The following is a 20,084-nucleotide window of genomic DNA, read 5'->3' as shown; positions in this document are numbered from 1 at the left end:
AGATTAATTCACTGCGTGTCGTGCCCAGGGCTGGACTGGGACAAAAAAACAGCCCGGGCATTTTGACTAGAGACCGGCCCACCAGGTATTAAAGCCATAAAGCCTTTGAATGAAAACAAACACTGTTGTGACAGTGATGTACACTGTCTTGTTGGTATATGTATGATTTCTATACATTTTATGTCAGATAAAAACTTTGGTTGTAAGCTTCAGATAATTATTTAATAACAGCCAGACATTTTAAATGAGAATAAGAAAGTGTTTCTTATGGTTTCTCTTTCTGGTGTTATTTGTCTCTCAGAAACCGTTCATAACGTCCCTTCAACTCATTCATGTCACCTAAAAGGTAAACCTGTTTCTCCATCACCTGTTCAGCTCTGATGATTCAGTAAGGACATCTCCTGGTTTCATCTTCATGTTTCCCTCTCACCACATATCTAAACAGACATCATGACCAGCAGCTTTACAGCTGTGGCTCCAGCAAACCTCAGCTGATACTAGAAATAAATATTAAATAAATTCTAACAACAGCTGATCAAGCTTAAACGTGCTGCTATTTAGCGCAACCTCGGCTGGTTTCCTCTTTCTGGCGCAAAGTGGGCGATAAACAAACACGAGAGAAAAGCCGATCAGCTGATCATTGATCAGTTTCATGATTAAAGTAGCAACAGGAGAGGGAGGATGAGAGAAGAAGAGGCAGCTGTGCAGCGTAACGACAGAATAAATCCACCTTTGTGTCTTTTTCCATCCTAGACAAACTGCGTCCCTTCTCAGCTCAACACGAAACGGGTAATAATTTCTCTGAATGCGGGACGATTCCGTTTGTACGGGACGGTTGGCAACTCTACTAACTAACCTTATGAATAAAATAAAGTTCACTATCAGTAACATCATAGCACCCACCCAGCTGTATAGAAACTCCGTCATGCATAGTTATTGTAACTGATGGTAAAAAGTCACCACAATGAAAATAAACTCCACCTAAACTTGGTTTATATCTGACCCAGATAGACTGCAGGTCATAACTTCTTACCTGAAGTTCAGTTCACCTGACACTTGAACCGGCGGCCGCCTCGGGTCTCTCCTCCTCCTGCCTCCCCTCTCCCTCATCCACCTGCTGGCCTCCACCACTTGTTAATTTTACTGAATCTGTGGAAGCTCCGCTATAGCCACCACCAAACAACTGAGTTATTTTTACACACCGACCAGCATCTGGCCAATCCAACACCTTTCATTGTTTATACCGTTACAAAAAAAAAAACATAGGCCCACCGAGCAAATGCCTGGTATGCCCGATGGCCAGTCCAGCTATGGTCGTGCCATCAGTTAACCCTTCGCGTGCCAACTGTGGCTTGCCGACCCCTGATATATATATATCTACACAAATTGCTTTTCACTCAGCAACAGCAGCACCCTTCCTCACCCGGTCTCTGGTGAGCATCTGTGCTCTGTTCTTGTGCTGGATCTTGATGACTCCAGGCGGTTGGATCCAGGCCTCACCATCAACCTGAATGGGAACCCCCTCATCACCCAGGATTGTAATCTTCACAGTTCGACACTGATTGAGGAAGACGCTTGGATTAGAATCACACAGTGTACAGACACAGAGACACAATTTGCACTTCATACGGTTTTAACGCATCTGCTCACCTGTGCTATGCGGTGGTGTTGCAATTTGATGACTCTGGACACAGCCATTTGCATGCTCCCAAAAACAGCAACCACTTCCAGGATCTTGTCATCGAAAGATGGAGCACAGAATATCTGCATAAAAACATTTTGGCAATAATGAAATCTATGTCAATGTAATGTAGCTGGAAGGATCCTAAAAGGATACAGTTGCCGCTATTTCAAATTTATGTAAATATTCCACATAAACATAAATAAAAGAAAAGCTAACATATTCAAAAATTTGTTTTCAGCAGCCCTTTAAAACAAACTACAGACTCAGCCAACCTGAGGAGGTTTATGAGCTACATCGAGGATGTGGTTTTAAAATAAGGGACAGTTAAAGACCCAGTATCAGGGGCCTGGTCAGTTTGTCTGTGACCCAGCATCTCGAGTTTATTTAGTACTGTTGATTTCCTATGTTAGATTTGTGCGTTTTTCTTAGTTTAGGGTGTAGTTGAGTTATTTTGTATTTTTGATTACTAATGAGATAATGTTCAGGTCTGGTATTATTATTAGTTAGGGTTTAGTTAACATTCCATGTCCCAATTGCCAGTCTTGGTAGCCGGGGATCAATCCACCAGGACCTCCGCCCGGCTCACATTGCACCCGACCCCTACGGTGCCACCTGCGGGTGGTGGGCCTGCAGGAAGATGGGCCCATGTCCCTTTTTCGGGCTGTGCCTGGCCGGGCCCCATGGACTAAGACCCGGCCGCCAGACGCTCGCACTTGGGCACCCTCGCTGGGCCTGGCTCCAGGGCGGGGCCCCGGTAACCCTATCCCAGGCAGGGTAAACTGTTCCCTAGATGGTCTTTTCATAGGGGTTTTCTGAATCGCTCTTTGTCTGGTCCCTCACCCAGGACCAATTTGCCATGGGAGACCCGACCAGGGGGCAAAAGCCCCCAGACAACATTCGGGAGGGGCTCAGAGTAGAGCCGCTGCTCCTCCACATCGAAAGGAGCCAGTTGAGGTGGTTCGTGCATCCGACAAGGATGCCTCCTGGGCAAGGTTTTCCGGGCATGTCCCACTGGGAGGATGCCCCGGGGCAGACCCAGGACACGCTGGAGAGTTTATATCTCTTGGCTGGCCTGGGAACGCCTTGGTGTTCCCCTGGATAAGCTGGAGGAGGTGGCTGGGGAGAGGGAGGTCTGGACTTCTCTGCTTGGGCTGCTGACCCCGCGACCTGGCCCCGGATAAGCGGAAGAAAATGGATGGATGGATGGTTTAGTTGAGTTCCAGTCTAGTTTATGGTTCTTCTATGTCTCCTGATTTATGAGTCTTTTCCTGTCCTCTGTCATGTGTAAATGTCTGTGTGCTTACATTGTCAAGCTTGTGTTGTCTTGTGTCTGTGAAGGTTCTCAGTCATCCAGGTCATCGTAGTCAAAGGAGCAACACGCTTTGACTGTGTTGTCTTGTCTACATTCTATTATGTGTCTTGTGTTCCCTTCTTGTTTTAGTTATCGTAGTAATTTAGTTGCTCCAAGTTGACGCTCCACAAACACACCAGGCATCCCAACATTGAGCTGGATTGTTGAAATATAGATTTAGTTGTATTTTACCATTTCCTTAAAATGAGAAAATGAAGTAGATTTCCAAAATTGCCCTATGAAACCTCTAAATCTATTCACAGTGTTTACAAAATGAAGCAACCCAACCTGTAAAGGAGGTCCACAGAGCCATGTGCAAAAGGCAGCATACTGCCATAGGGGCCCATTTTCAGACACTATCACACCCATGCTCCTGTGGAACACCGTGTTAGCTGCACATTCAATTTATAGGCTGAAAGATTATTAGAAAAGTATTTTCAATCATGTTAGCACTGCTGACAACTGTTATGCTGATGAAAGAAGTAATTCATTTAGTCGGTTAAGCGTCTGTGTAGGTTTGAAAAGGGCCAAAGAAAGAGGCTTCTTTTCTGAAACTCACTGACAATGAATTCATGTTCTAGCTTGCAGACTTGAACATGAATTCAGCGTCAGACTTTTTTTTTATTACAGTGAGAGATTGTGCGGACTTGTGAAGAGAATAATACACGCACAACTTCTTAAAATAACTTTATTCCTTAAAATAGAAACCTCTGACGAGTTTCAGAAACTCAACTAGACAGACTGATTAAGTGAACATGACTGCTGTCAGCAGTGCTAACATAACTAGACAAAGAGATCCCAAGCCTAATGATCATTAGTAGGATATAAGGTAACATAATGCGACACAGCAGTGAGGGGTGCTGAAACAGGCCTCTGTAGATCTAACGTAGAAATCTAATTGTTTTGACAACATTTTTGATCCATCACTTATATATAACATAAAATAATAGACTTAATTTCCAAGGGACCCCAAGATTTTGAGGAGTAGATCATATGTGTATGTTGTAAAAAAATAAATAAATAAATAAAAAAAAATGAAAAATTGTCAAATTTATTCCTGAATTTTCTTTTACACATATTTGTACTTCTAAAACAAACAAACAAACAAACAAACAAACAAAAAAAACTTAGAAACTGCTGAAAAGCGATCAGGTGACCCTCTCAGTTGTCTTGTGGGGCACCGCCAGTGGGAGGGCACTGATCTGTGTGTTAGCAGGATCGGTCATTTTATCATTAGCTTTTACAATTACTAAGATGTATATTATCTTCTCTCTCTCTCTCTCTCTCTCTCTCTCTCTCTCTCCATATATATGTATATGTATAAAAAACTATATTTACTCCCACGTGTCAAAATGAATGATTTATTCCAAACAAAGGCAAAACTCTGATGATAATCTGTGCCTGTGTTTGTGCAGTCGTGTATATACTGTCTCTGTTTCTGCTTCCTCCTCTCCAGCAAAAACAGTTACATAACACCCCATGCACATTGCTGTGTGTGTGTGTGTGTGTGTGTGTGTGTGTGTGTGTGTGTGTGTGTGTGTGTGTGCCCCCCCACACACACCCCTGAGTGAGCCCTCTGCAGTGTGTGCAAACTGACACTCTAATCCCTCAGCCAGTGTGCTCTGAGCCTTAAACATACAAGCAGAGACGTCTCTCTAGCCATCCTTCCCCCTGCACATCCAGGCTATTGGGGTCATGTCAAACAGGCGTCCACACTGTCATTCTTTAGGTAATATCAGAGAAGACAAAAAGAAGACAAAAAGAAAAAGAAGACAAAAAGAAAAAAGCTCCAAGCAGAGCGGAAAACACACCTGTTTTCATCCCTCAAAGATGATCTGAGTTTCCTACCAGGGCCATGCCAAGTAGGATGGAACATCACACAGAGAGCAGTTTTATTACAGTGAACAGCTTGAGAACAGTAAATGTACTTACATCATCCTCCTTGGTGCCGCCCCAGAAGTTGGTTCCGCCTGCGTAGCTAGGAATGTTCAACACTGCTATGCCTTGAAGGCTGGGCAGTGGGATGTACTGTCCATCACACTGGGAAAGACCCAAATAACAAAGTTAAGTTGGACCAGTAAAGCAAAAGAAAAGAGAACATGGTGAAAAAAAAAAAAAAAGGACTGGTTCTTATATAGCGCTTTTCTACTCTTTCTGAGCACTCAAAGCGCTGTACACAACTTGTACATTCACCCAAGCACATTTTTCTAAGTGCTTACTAAGTAACATTCACACTCCAATGGATGCATCGGAGAGCAATTTGGGGTTAGTATCTTGCCCAAGGATGTTTGGCATGCAGACTGGGGAAGCCAGGGATCGAACCTTCCAATCAATAGATGACCCGCTCTACCACCTGAGCTACAGCCACATATACTCTGTGTGTCTAAATTAAGGCTGTTTGCTGGTTCTATAAACATTTAACCACATTTTTGCTTCTGCCTTTACTGAGCTTTCAGAACTATTTCATTGAAAAACTGACACAAAAAAACTGGTGTTTTTTTTATTACACGTTATCAGTTTTCTGGCTGTGTAAATAAGCAATCTCACAGAACAGGGTGGTTTTTACTCTTACCAGACCAACATCGTCACTGCCTAAGAAACCTGGAGTTCGTTCAAATATACACATAATCATGGAATTTTTTTAAGGGCATATTATTAAGGACAGTTATTCTCTAAATGTTTTTACATAATAACAAACAATAGAATTTTTTTTAATATTAAAACTTTTTTTATTAACTTTAAAAAAAATAAAAATCTTTGTGAGTAAAAGGAGAGGTGAACTCTAATTTTTGTCACGTGTTCCTTATTCTGTCATGCGTAATTTAAGTGATTATAAAGATTTAAGCGCTGGTGAAATGCGAGTGTGTAACATGCAGTGTTTTCAATTAAAATTTTTCTCGTTTCTTTTTTAATCCAAAGCCTTAAATGCCTGATTTTCTCCATGTCTCACCTCCAGCTGGACCTTCTGCTCCAGGTTCTTGTAGGTTCTTTGCAGCAGCTCCTTAGTGCCCAGAACACCGTACCACATCATATTCTTGGTACGACTCCTGTGTGGGGAAGGTGCAGAGGCGGTGTGCAGGAAAAAGACTGTTGTGTCACTTCAACTTTAAAACACACAAATACGTGGACAACACATCACCTGCAACACAATCACTGAAATGGAGGGAATGTGCCTGGAAAAGTCAGACTCTGTATTTTGTAATGCCCCAAATTACAAGCAAACAAATAAATGTACAACAGCCTTGCAGAAGATTAAGTGATCACATTTTCACAATTTTTTTTTTAGACACGTGGGAAAATAAAACCTTCTGGGATGGCATCTTGGCAGCTCTTGGTGACATATTTACTTGTCTTTATTCAAGGACCAACACCTGTTTAAGGTTATCCTGTTAGCAGCACACACAAAAAAAAGATAACTTAAAACTGGCTAAGGACTGCAACACTCAGTTCTAGACAGTTGGTGATTGTGTTTGACGAGGTCCTGAAAATAGAAAAACTCACATACAGACTGAAAAAATGAGAATACTTGACTGGTAAGTAACTTCAGTTATCAAAAGAGGCAGATTTGCTCCAATGCTGCCAGCTTAGGACTGTTCAAAAGTTCATGTGCTTGTTTATGTATAAACAAAGCAAATAAAATGAAATTATAAAAAAACCCACACAAATATGCTGTGTTCATTGGAAATGAGACTCACCTGCATTTCTCTGGATGCTCCTCTCGCTTGTTGTTAAACTCCAGCGAGATCTTTGCATCCAAGCCAATGCCAAAGTAGTTGTTCATAACACACTTCTCCATATAGCCCTCTCTGGATGAACAAGCAGTCAACACAAACGCACACACAAAAAAGGTAGTTAGATTGCACACAAATACATGAAGTGAGAGAAAGACAAAGCAACAGTGTAGAATGTGACCAACAAACAACATCACAGTGACAAAGATGGAAGAAGGCATTAGAAAAAGACATGGCTCTTACAGAGAGTCCAGGTCAGGGTCGATGAATGATGTGGCCCCGAAAGGGTCGATGTTAGCCAGCAGCATCTTGCTAATGATAGAGCTGCCAGCAATAGAGGCAGCCAGACCTGCTCGCAAACCTGCACATACACACAAACACACATCGTCTGTGTCACACAATACTGAACTGCAATGCCTGACTGATTGTGCCCTTGTTGATCCAATGTGATGAGTTTGGTGCCTGTTTATGTGTGTTTACCTGGGCAGATGATGCGTGTGTTGAGTACAGGGAGATTCTCCTTGCTGGTGGTGAAGGGTGTGATGGTGAAGGAGCTATAGGACTGGGTGCTACGGCTCACTCTCCTCTCCGTTGGAGAACAGGGACTCTTAGCAGCTGGGCCAAGGAGAGAAAAACTTACTTTGAATTTAGGGACAGATATGATGGAAAGTATAAAGCAAAACAAAATGCGCTTCAGCTGTGTCAGAGGGTACTTATTAACACAGAGATGCACATCCATAGACATGCATCATGCATCCACATATGAACAAAAATATGAACATATTAATGCAATTTTAGGAATATAATATTTATACAGTAAGGCTGGGTGCAGGTACAAATAATAACATTTGGGGTCTATGTGTCCAATAGACAGTACTCACAAGGGCCTCATTCACCAAGATGTGGCTAACAATGTTATTACCTTCCTCATATCTTGCTCATAAATTAAGAACATACACAAAATCAACATCAATTCATCAAAGGTATGCAATGGTCATCTTTTTCCTACCTTGCACACGCTACCTGTGATCTGTACAAGGACTGTCTGAACAAGTTGAGGCTTTGGCCAACAAATTTCCAGTTAATATTTTTTCTTCTCTACATCGAATTTAATTTCAGGTAAGAATATACTGATGAATCAAAACGCCTTGCTTGTGAGTGAGTCCCACTGTCTAACAACATGATTACTTTTGCATACAGTAAAATTACACACGTTTACTTTGAAAGACTGGTTGCTCGGGGTTTATTCTGGTGTTGCATCCTGGATTTGACATTATTTTTGCTTTCATTGTATGACTTCAAGAGCAATTGGTTAGAAGGCTGACAATTACTGATAGCTATATTTGAACCAGACCATGGGCAGCAATCTCTTCTGCTCTACTTCCTCGGAGTGCTTCCTGGTCAGGAAGGAGAAACAGGACGAAAGACGGAAACAAGGAGAGGACACAAAGCAGAGGGTTTGACTGATTCCTCCTAGTCTTCTAATACTTGGAAAATGTGTGGAAGGAAGGAAGCAGCCCAATGATAAACAGGAAGAACTTCTGCCCCTAAGACAATAACATATCCTGTGGCCCATCCACACACACACACACACACACAAAGAAGCGCAGTGGACATTTCACAGTAACCTGCATGTTGAAACAGCTGGCCTGCCTGTGTACTTTCAACAGGTACACTGATTTATTATTAAAGAAGTTGCCACAGTCTGAAGATTAGAACCTAAGCAGCTCAGCCTGGTGTAAGAGGTGGAATATCACAGGAGGAAAAGTTGCTCCAAGCACTTTTAGCACTAATCCCTGAGTTTATTTATGACAGGAAACTTGATTTGCGTCAGCAGGCTTTTTTTTCCCATTAGCTATGTCTCTGGTCCACTGTGGTGCAATGACTGCAATACCCACCAGGTGGCAACATTAAAATCATGTGTACAAAAATCTATGCCTTTAAGGCATTTTTGTTGTTCTTAAACTTGCCTAAATTATAGAGATAGCTGTGTTTCCTTCTCTCAGTAGAGAAAAGAGTGAGGAAACATGTTTTTACACCGACCACTGCTGACTTATTTTCTTAATTCAGCCCAAAAACAATATGTGTCAGCTACAAGAACAATGCAAGCTGGAAGACTTGTACAGTGGACATGCAAAGCTGGGCAGGTTAAGTTCTCTGGAACTAGCCTTTTATGAAATGTAGCGGGCCAAGTAAGTGAATGTTTGGAAGTACCTCGCAAATGTAGAAGGGGAACAGGCCAAAAAGCAGCAGAAACACTTACATGACACTGCTTCCAGTTCCTTAGTGTCCTCATCTTTCTCACTGTCTCTGTTCTCATCCTCGCTGTCCTTCTCCAGAGGGGATGGAAGCTCTGGGTCCTCCGTATGGGCATTCTGCTCATCAACCACTAAACAGGGCATAAATGGGTTGGCCATAACACAATAAGTTGCATTTAATAACCGCATGTTTTTGTTTCAAAAACATTTTGATAATTCCATTCATCATCACGAGGCAGAATCCTTATCCTGTAGCTCACTACACGTACCTCTCTCTGCCTGTTCTATGACCTGTCGAACCGCTTTCTTCAGACTGTCGGCCCTGAGCATCAACTGCTCCCTGCTTTTGAACAGCTGGTGCGGCGAACCTCCTGCCACTCCTTTCTCCGTCTCCTCCTCCTCCAATTTCTCCTTCAGCTCTGTCAGGCTTTCTTCACTGGCCTCCTCCTCCTCCTCTTCCTCCTCCTCCTGTTCCTCCTCTACAATAGGTGGAGTGGAGAGGGGGAGCGGAGGTAGAGCTTGGCACTCTGTGTTGAGGGTCTGGAGGAGGGAGTCCAGTTTCTCATTGAGGATGGCACACTGGAGGGCACAGAGGAAGAGACACTTAAGGACCAGATGGAGTGCTGCAGCAGCATTCACAGGACAGTGAATTAGCAGAAATTTAATATATATGGAGTTGGCTTTCAGCACAAGCAGATAATGGATGTTTACTGCATTGTTTTTGAGGCTTACTTTGAGAGACATAGAGTCGCACTCCTCAGCATTCTCAGTGCTTTTCTCATACGCCTTCCCCACTTTGGCAACAAAATCCTTCACTGTCTCACACAGAATTCTAAGAAACGGGGAGAAAACACAAGTTCTTCCTGACATAACGTAATCTGAGAAAAGCTAATTATTTACCTCCTTTTGTATCTTTTTACATACTTCATTTACTATTTTCACTATATGGAAATAATTTATTTTTCACAAAAGTAAATTTTTGTTCTCCTCTTTGTTCTTTATTCTAGAATGTGGCACATGGCTGCCCCTCCCTGAGCCTGTTAAAAGGATGTTCTTGCTTCCCACTGTTGCCAACTGCTGCTCATAGCGGTTCTTTCTTACTATAAAAAAAAACACCTTGAGAAAACTATTGTTGTAGAGTTGTGCTTTATAAATACATTTTTATTCCAGCCAAAAACAAAAGATTCATTACTTATGTGAAGGGAGGGGTACATTGGTTATTTGTGACTAGGACAAAATCAATACAAGAACAGTTGCTTAAATGTACTTTTGTCAAATGTGTCCCCAAGTGGACTGCTCACATATTTAAAAATGTCAGAATTATTAGTGTGATTGCTGGAGCAGCTGCAATAATGCTGCAGCAATTACAATGCAATATCACCACGACTTGCACATCATGGTTTTTAGCCTGTAGTTGATTACATTGCTGTTTGGGTTGATTTTAGACTTCTTATTCTGGGTAACGGCGGTGTTATAAACACTTACTTGGCAGAGGAGATGACCACAGAGTGCTGCTCAGAGTTGAGGATCTTTGTGAGGTGAGTAGCTACTGAGTCTTCATAGGTTGAAATGTGAAACTGTTGAGAAAACAATGAAACTGTTTATTTCTATTCAGAAAACAACTGTTAAACGCAATCTTATAGGCACTACAGTTAATAAGGTATAAGTGCTAAAATGCTTATTTGCCCATGTTTAAACTGGAGGTAAGGTGAACATGAATTCAAAATGTCAGGTGCTATTCCCTGCAACTACCTCCTCCCCATGTCTGTCTGTCTGGAATCCCCTGCTGGCTTTTATTGGGTCTACTGATGCATGTGAATATCTGTCAACTCCTGTGAGTACCTGGCAGTCGTCAGCTCCCTCAGGCGTGGTAGGACAGCTGTGTTTGGGTGGGATCTTAATCTCGTAGGTCATGATGCTCCAGCGGTCCAACATCTTGGTGCTGGCCCTCTCTAGCTTCTCCAGAATCTGAGGCAGCTGGGTGTCATCGTCACATGACGGGCCCCAGCCAAGCACTCGCGCCAGATCATTGCCGGTGCCCAAGGGCAACACCCCCAGCTGGCACTGAAAGGCAGGCACAGGGTTTATTTGGCATCAGTGTCTGCTATACTCAAAATGAGCTGTTTGTCTGTACATTCCTGCCTGTGAGTGTGGAATGACTTTGTATCTTTATGTGAGCTTGCTCAGAGCAAAGGCAAAAAGCGCAATTGGAACACTGGCCAAAGACAAATTATCGTCTGTGTACTTGTTCTGGAAAGCTGTGCAAAACCTGTTTAAAAAGACTTTCTATCCAATATGTTTATGATAGTTTGTGATTATCATTCATTTTCAGTAGAAGAGAAACAAATCCTAATAGTGTTTTCATTGTCATTGTTAAAATAACGCTTATGTTACTGTGCACTACTTGTTTGTGTAGATTGAGTTTGTCGATCTCTGAGAGGACCCATCCCACGCTGCCATCACCTCCGCACACCAAGATTCGGAAGTTGTCAAACTTCTGAAACAGGCGCAAACTGGAAAAAACACAACAAAGCCACTCATGTACTTATTCTGCAGGATCAGCTTTCAACTAAAGCCTAATAACAAAACTGGTGCACTTTGATATTTATGGATATTTACAGCAGATTTGTTTGCAAGTGTTTTCCTCACCCAAGGTGTGGCCCACCGTTGACCAGGTCAAAGACTTGAGCTGGGTTCAGAAGCTGCTTGAAGCGCCGTAGGAACTTCACTCCCTGGTTGTCGCCACTTTTGGAGTTGACAAAGACCAGGAGGGGACTGGCACATGACGGGGGACAGGTGGCCTTCCAGAAGCCTGAGGAGTCATGGCAGCAGTAAGAACAACAAAAGTCAACATGGCTCTGTTTCATCAGACTGAAATTTACATGGAAAAAGAACATAAATTACTGTTTTATTGCTGTTTGAATTGAAATTTTTTTGTGTATAGAGTGTCCAAAGTGGAGAAGGAGTCACATAGCAGATCTGCCTAATCAATCTTTTTTGCTCAGTTCTATGCCAGGTCTATAAACGGGATTTCCTCTAATGGCCACTTGAGTTTATTGCCCACTTTTAAATGCACAACTTTCCAGCACTAAAAAAACACATCTTCACAACCTGGTAAGAAAAACATTTTTGGTGTCTATGGTTAGCTTCAACCTCGATATCAACTCTATACTGAATTTCCCGGAGGAACCCACCTGAGGGATTAATAAAGTTGTATTTAATCTAATCTAATATTATTATAAAAGTAATATATCACCTGTTCGATTTTTGTAAGCACTTTAAGATTAGGGGTGTTGCTGTGTGTCAACACAAGCTGACTGGTGTCTGTTCCACTAACTGAGGTCATTGTAGTGGAGCGCTTGATTTTTTTGCAGTTGACACCTTTTTGAGCAATATAATGTTACTGTCTTACTGATAATAGGCCCTACTGTGTGACGTAGCCCATCTAAGAAGCCTATGCTTCCATTTTGGTGCGCAACATGCTGTGGTTTCTCTGTATTATTGTAGGGTGTTTATCTTATAATATTTAGTGCCTTGAGGTAACTATTGTTTTTAATGCCATATAAATAAAACTGAATTGAATTGAATGATCATCTTATATCTGCAATAAATGTTCTGTATGCATTCTCTGTGTGTTACACATCCTAAAACTTTATCCATCAAGCTTTTTTGTTTTGTTTTTTTAACATTTTCATCTAATTCAAATTGGATTGGATTGAAGAAAAAAAAATATCAGGTAAAACCTTTGATTTGTGCTACTAGAATGTTTAAATAAAACTGTCTTAACTTGATGCTTTAGTGTTTTAAATATCTTACCATGTTATGACTTAAACTTGAGCAGCAGTGCTAGATGCAGCAGGAGGTGTGAGCCAGCTCTGTCATCGCTAAACAGCCTCATCAAATTCCTGTGTGTGTGTGTGTGTGTGTGTGTGTGTGTGTGACACCAAGCATAATAATGCATAGGACGGGCTTAACACATGCCACAAACACGTGTTTTGCTGTGCAGTAGAGGACAAAACACATATACATACTCTGGTCTCGGGGAGGTAATGTAACTACCAGCTGTAATCTGAACACTGCCTCTGTGGTGAAAGCTTTGCGCATATTAAGGCTTCAACCTTAAATATATGGGAATACCATCTCTGGCAGCATGGACACAATCATCCTTCTTCATATCTTTCTCATTCTCTTTAATCTCTTCCTCTACAATCTTTTGATTTATCGTCCTTTCTGGGTCACTCTCTTTGTGACTGTTTCTGTAAAGGATGAACAGAGGGAGAGCACATGAAAGTGGAGGAGAGAGAAAGGACAAGCAGGGAGTCACGATACTCTGGCACGTGCTACAGTCAGCCCCCCCAGCCAATTACAACCAAACTCCCCCTCTTTTCAGCCAGTGTTCGAGCAGAGGGGATCCTGGCACGTGCCGAGATGACGGCGAGAGAAGGACAGAAAGAGCACAAGAAAGAGAAAGAGGGAGAGAGACAGAGAGAGAGAGAGAGAGAGAGAGAGCCTAACGAAGCATATATCTCCCCTTTTGTTAGCCCTCTCCCTATCCCACATGTTAATGTGAGTCTGCCTCTCAGGTGCTGATCTTCATCTAAAACGGATTTAAGCACTGGCAAACACACACACACACACACACCTGTATAAAGTCTGTCTTTATGTTGAGATCATAAGTAGAGTCTGAGGGTATTATGAAGCCTCTTGCACAGTTGTATCATTATCAAATTGGGTTTTTATCACATGCACACGTCTTGTGAGAGGATCTATTTTAAGAAACGTGTGTTTCAAACTGTCACATGGGTCTATTTTTAACCACCTCGCTATATGAGAAACAGGCAGTGTCCTGGAACACATACCTTGTCATGATCCTGTATTAACACTCTATACTGAACTCCATATAAAAAGAAATGGAAGAGGGAATTTATAGCAACAGTTTGTCATTTTTGTCTATTCTATGTCTCAGTAATTTAATATGTAAAAGGGAGGCACTCTTGAGTAAATCAGAATGTGAGACATAAATGTGGATAACTTGTGAATAAAACCTAAACATTTCCTGCTGCATACAGTTTATGTTTTGGGTCTGCTCTTTTTTTAAAAGTGCATCCATGGGTTTTTACAGAATATATGAACTTTGTACATTTGTTGGAGCGATAAAGCACACACACAATAATGAAGAGTTTAGTAGTGATGGTTTGAAAAGAACAGTTTAACAAAAAACAAAATAATTTTACACTGTCATTCATTTAACACCGCCAAAAAATCTAGTCATATAGTCATATATACATGGTTGAACCACTTATGCCGCAGTTTAATAAACTTGCTTTGGGTCTGTTTGATGCTAAGATCAGAGGGGAAAATAATTTTATAATTTTTTATTTCTTCAGAGAAGAAGGTATTGAGAAAAGGAAAGTGTCAGTGGCTGTGTCCCTGAGTGGATGCTGACTAAACCAAAATGAAACATCCTCCCTGCCACTATCTTTTCATACGATAGAGCAAAAGGTCAAAGTTCAATGAGAAGTCATCAGCTGAACAAATAAGAGCAAAATCTCATGAATTCACCTCTGAAAACTAATGACAGGTGCAACCTCTGACCCTCAGAGTGAGTCAGCACGATTGCACGGCTGATCACGTGTGTGTTGCCTACCATCTGAGTCGATGCTGTTGAGAGCAGTAGGGGGGATGATGGAGACTTTGCATTGACCTAGGGGACACTTGCGTGGATATAAGTCCATGCAGGCTGTGTGCACCTAAAAGAACAACACCAAATACAGGGAATTAAAACTCTAAGCAGATTTTAGATATAAGATTATTGATTTTTCTATAATTTAGTGGGCTGGTTTCAGTCATTATGCAAATGTACTGTTTATAAGATTGGGGAAACCTGCAGTCAGCTAAGACTGAAGAAGTCACTTGGATGAGTGATGAAATGTTTCTCCCATGAAAATGCTACGTCCATATGAACAGAATCCACCTTTGGAGACTCAGGAGGTAGAGCAGGTCATCTGCTGATCAGAAGGTTGGTGGTTCAATTCCTGGCTCCCCCAGTCTTCATGCCAAATATCCTTAGGCAAGATACTAACCCCCACTTGCTCTCTGATGCATCCATCGGCGTTTGAATGCGTATGAATGTATGTTAGTTAGAAAGCACTGACAAAGCATAGACAACAGTACTTGTGTGAATGGGTGTGTATGGGTGAATGCAGGGTATTGTATAGAGCACTTGGAGTACTCCAGGAGAGTAGAAAAGCGCCATATAAGAATCAGTCCATTTACGTAACGCCATGTATACCTTGTGTCATTTTGGCAGCAAAATGGGGAGCAACACTATATCATGGTCATAATGGTAATAATGTTATACCTGATCATGGTAAATATGCAGAATTTGTAAACAAAGGAAAAGAGTTTTGTACTGGAAGCTGGTTTGCAGGCTCTGATAGCATTTGGGTAAAGTCCTTCTGAAGTGTAAAAAGAGGGACTGTATTTCCCAAAATACAATCTTAAAACCATCAGATATTGTTATTAAGGTTTTTATTACCTTTTGTAATTCATCTGTATTGATCAACCAGATATTTATTGTCTGCAATAAAGAAAGCCAGGAGTAACTGACAGCTGCCTCCAGAGGATGACTACAAGTTGAGTTCCCAGATTGTTCCAGCTGGCTCTCCAGATTTCTCAGATTCCAATCATTCACGAGTTTGTGGTGAGTGCCAGGACAAGCCCAAGTGCTGCGATCAGCCCAGCGAAAAAGGAAACCTCCAAACATCCACTGTCCATGCTTGGATCAGAGCCTTGGCACGACAACAGGGAACCTACATAAAATTAACCAGATGGTTTTATTGTTATGTGCGATGTGCATGTGATAGATGCCTTACCATAGCTTTGCACCAGAGGCAGCGCCAATCCTGCAGTCTCAGCACGCTGCCACACGTCTTATCACACACAGCACACTTGGCACTGACAGGCAGGTTGCCTTCCAACCACTGGTGAGGCATTGCAATCTGTAGGTTTCAAACACACACACACACACAAAATTAAAAATGGTTAATAATGTCGGCTTCCGTTCACTTGAACTAGGACAGTTTTCTATATTGACTCCCACATTATATTTTAGAAACTCTTTGCAGAAAACCAGGCTGAGGAAATTCCCAACCAGCTCAAAATCTTATTAAAAAATTACATGAACATTCTGCCTTTCAAAGAAGACTGCTTTTGAACAAACTTACCCCATCCTCATCCTCAATGATATCCTTCCCTATGGAGGCCAGGGTGGTCCATTTACAATTGTTGGTGGCTCTGACAGCACAGCGTTTGTGCGCTTTGAATTTGCACACTGTAAAACACAAATATCACACCTGAGTCTGACAATGGTTTCCACCTTTCAACTGTCACTTTGATGATTATGACAGTTATTTATGAATCAAACAGTGATCCAGATAATCTTCCTCCAAAGACTATAAACCATGTATTTCTAGCCAATTTAAGATCAATTCAGTTTGAATTGAATTGTCATTTTTTTCTAATTTGATAAAATTTAGAACTTTTATTGTCATTGTACACTTGCTTGCACAGTCAAATTAGGTAGCAAGACCACAAAGGTGCGAAAGTAAAGAAAACAATATACAAGAAAAGAAAGAGAAACAATATAAGAATACTATGTACACTATATACACGTTGTTTGGGTTGCAAGAAGCATTGTGGGGGTGTGTACAAGGGCATCATAATAAAATGCAATAAATAATAATAGGGTGGAAGGGCTATGGTTGTTAAGGATAGGGATGGAAATTGCACATCTGCCGAAATATTGCACAGGAACAAAAACAAATGGCAGCAACATAATATGAATTATTTTTCTTGACTGAAAACACAAATGAAGACCTCAGAAACAGACACACCCAGTGTTTTAATAAATTAGTCCAAATGAGAGGCCTACTGTGTGCGTAAATTCTCAAAAAAGTTCTGAAAACACTGTTCATCGTGAGCCATATTAGCCCAGTTTACAACCTGACATTTGCATTTCAAACTGCAGATTGGGGCAAGGGATTGACCTGGCAACCTTCTGGCTGGTACATGACCTGTTCTACCTCCTGCAGCACCCTATGTGAGACAAAACTATTCAACTCATGAACTTGACTACCTCCATTTGAGAGGTAGTTTGCAACAGAGTCATGCTAGGTGTTGTCTGTCTCCATTGTCTGTGCTAAATTAAGCTAAGAGAGTATTAGAGTGCTATCAATTCGCCTATCAAATACCTAACTATTCAACTGAAACGTCAGACGCTTCTTGATTTAAGAAGTAATGTCGTAGTTAGAGAACAATGGTTTTTAGCAGTGTTACATTGCTAACCTTACTTTCACTATGCGTTTACTGTCTACCAGAAAATCAAGAAAATGAAGGCTGAAAAAAGCAACCAAAACTGGAAGAGGACAGCATTTTTTTCCTAGACTGTTGGAGAGATTGAGTAGTTCTCCCAGGTTAATCAAATGCTGCATGGTTCAGCAATGGGAATGATTGTGGAAGGTCTACCGGGCAAACGAAATGTTGCTCTGGTGTCAAAGGAGGTAAAGAGTGATCGAAACAAAGAAAAAAAAGAAGGAACCTTGAATGGACATTCACTTAACAAAGAGAGATCTGGAGCTTCACAGGGCTTAAGCCTGGTAAGATTTTTGTTACTTGATCAGTGTAAACACAGAGCTACAAGTAGGTGTGGTGATGGAGGGATCTTACATCATTTTTACTAAAGATGATCAGTGCTGACAAAGTCATTGTACAACTTTAGCATCCAGTCCATCAAGCTTTAGTCCATATAAATGAGAAGCAGAAGCATGGACTTGAATGCGTTTAATGCTGGCTGCTTTGAACAGGAATGAAGAGTGAAGTGTAAATACAACATAAATGTCTCTTAAGAAACAGTACAGTGGCACAGACAGACAGAGACTGCTCTCGACTTTTTCTCCTGTAAAGATGAGGCACTTAGCAGACTCATGAATAATGTCTGTGATATGGGGAGCTTTGCTTCCAGCTACCCCACCTTGTTGTCCTCTCTCTCTCTAAACACGCAAAACCTCATCATTAGGCATGCCACACAGATACACTACAAACTGAGCCAAAGTCATATCCGGGAGCAAAATCAATGTTTCAATCTCGTCTACCACTAAATGCTGTTAGAGAGCATTAGTAGGACGTTAAGAGAATTCTCAGGACATAATACCACTGCCTGTTAATGGCCAAACACAGAGCCGTCATACAAACCAGACTAGAAGAAAACATTGTCTCAGACTGTGAGTGTCTGTGTGAGGGTGAAATACAGACGGAAAGGCAAACTGCTTTTACGGTTTGTGTGTGTGTTTATGGGTAGGTAGCACAAATCAATCCCCACTGACTGTCCCGTGCAGGAAATCGAAGGGAAATTTAAGCCACGCTGATTGCTGTGAAACTGTTTGTCAGGCTGCCCTCAAAGTTTAATAAAGACTGCATTCTATGATAGCCTCTCTATTTTCTTGTCTCCCACTCTCTCCCATTCTCACATACTGGTTCTCATATTCCCACGGGTGATCCTCCCATTCTCACTGTCGCTGCTGACAATGAAAGTATTTTGAAATAACTCCAATGAATTAGCCATTCTGCAGAACATACAGGAACATGTAGGCATGCTTAGCACACATTTAAATAATGTGTGCCAAACATCACATTTTAAAAAATGCAACGATTTGGTTAAAACAATGCCCTTTTATAGCTAAATGTCTTTGAAATCTTTTTAATCTTCAGTGCTTATCCAGCTATGGTTGTCAGGGTGGAGCGTGTCCCTGCAGATAAGTTCCTTACAGTAAAATTCCCTAGCCAGTCAGCAGGTGCTAACCACTCCAACTCTGTGCTAAAGATGTGTGAACACAGTAACAACTGTTGTAACATGCACACCTGAATGGTACGGCTATGTCAAAGCTAGATAAAGCCCTGTGTTATCACAAAAGTTATGACATAGTTTATTTGTGCAGTAAATTGAATAATTTACCGCAAATTTTCTACTCTTACTGAGGACTCAAAAGACTTTGACACTACATTTGCCACATTTGTCCATTGACAGACATTCATTTTTACAGCTTTGTACCTATCACACACACACTTCCACACATTCACTAAAATTGGACTGTGGACAACTTGGGGTTCAACATCTTATCCAAGGACACCAGAGATCAAACCACTGACTTTCCAGGTTGTAGATCTACCTCCTGAGCCACAGGTGCTTTACAACTGCTTTGTATCACCAAAACATTTACAAATTACAGCAGTATTGTCCAAAACTCTTGAACCACCTCTCATTTCTTTCTATTTTGCTTTCAAGAAGGGAGACCTTAACTGTAGTCTTGAGCAAGACAGCTGGAACAGCTACGACCTTAATTGCATCATTGGAAGGAATTGGATGGATGGGTGGATGTATCTTGGATAATAGCTCTCCAGACTTTCTGAAGGTCTTTCCAAGTGTTTCTTTTAATATTGGCTGCTTTTTCTCTTATTTTCAGTCCACTCATTTTACATGACCATTTTCAGAGGAATGTTGTTTTGATTGTTATGCCACTTAACACTGTCCCATGAATCACTCAAGCATAAAAAAGGCATCTAACACAGTGTATGAGCCAGTGTTGTCTATACATACAATTTAGCGAAGAGCTCTGTTGTCTCACTCTGAGTTATCTAACTCAGAAAGGTGAAGTGAAAGTTATTACTGAGTTGATGACAACACAGTGTTATCCTAAAAAAATATAAAGAAATAAGGTTGTGGATCTACTTCAGTACTTACAATCATTTTGCACGTTAGCAGACAAAAAAATATATGAAATCTTTTATTGATATGTTAAAAAGTGGCACTGGCCATTTTAAAAATTAAAATAAACATATAAGCATTTTTATGCCATTACTATATATCCATATGTAACTTTCACTTTGCTTCATGGTGATTTAGCCCAAAAAACAATGTCCATGAATGTCTGCCTGTAGGTACCTTGTGCCCAATGGAAGGCTTCTCTCAGTGATGTATAATGAAAACCCCATAATCTCAATGC

General features: G+C 41.2%; 1 protein-coding gene across 11 annotated transcripts in view; it reads right to left on the bottom strand.

Annotated features, from left to right (window-relative positions):
* The window catches only part of dgkh (diacylglycerol kinase, eta), an 81,135-nt gene that overhangs the window by 11,747 nt on the left and 49,304 nt on the right, over window positions 1-20,084 (bottom strand). For all 11 annotated transcript variants that reach the window (XM_085435507.1, XM_085435508.1, XM_085435503.1 and 8 more), the window contains 17 exons: window positions 16,251-16,357; window positions 15,900-16,025; window positions 14,672-14,774; window positions 11,674-11,836; window positions 11,429-11,537; window positions 10,867-11,088; window positions 10,510-10,601; window positions 9,757-9,856; window positions 9,294-9,603; window positions 9,030-9,155; window positions 7,247-7,381; window positions 7,010-7,127; window positions 6,731-6,841; window positions 5,986-6,082; window positions 4,968-5,075; window positions 1,651-1,764; window positions 1,424-1,558 (listed from right to left, as the gene is read on the bottom strand). In XM_085435507.1, coding sequence (XP_085291633.1) covers window positions 1,424-1,558; window positions 1,651-1,764; window positions 4,968-5,075; window positions 5,986-6,082; window positions 6,731-6,841; window positions 7,010-7,127; window positions 7,247-7,381; window positions 9,030-9,155; window positions 9,294-9,603; window positions 9,757-9,856; window positions 10,510-10,601; window positions 10,867-11,088; window positions 11,429-11,537; window positions 11,674-11,836; window positions 14,672-14,774; window positions 15,900-16,025; window positions 16,251-16,357 — 2,276 coding nt within the window. The remainder of the gene's footprint in view (window positions 1-1,423; window positions 1,559-1,650; window positions 1,765-4,967; window positions 5,076-5,985; window positions 6,083-6,730; window positions 6,842-7,009; window positions 7,128-7,246; window positions 7,382-9,029; window positions 9,156-9,293; window positions 9,604-9,756; window positions 9,857-10,509; window positions 10,602-10,866; window positions 11,089-11,428; window positions 11,538-11,673; window positions 11,837-14,671; window positions 14,775-15,899; window positions 16,026-16,250; window positions 16,358-20,084) is intronic.

Source organism: Copadichromis virginalis, linkage group LG16 (genome assembly GCF_057382275.1).
Source record: "Copadichromis virginalis isolate Kocher_CV1m ecotype Utaka linkage group LG16, C_Virginalis_male_GT1.1, whole genome shotgun sequence".
NCBI lineage: Eukaryota > Metazoa > Chordata > Actinopteri > Cichliformes > Cichlidae > Copadichromis > Copadichromis virginalis.
Note: the sequence above shows the minus strand (reverse complement) of the source record. Positions and strands in the feature narration are given on the sequence as shown.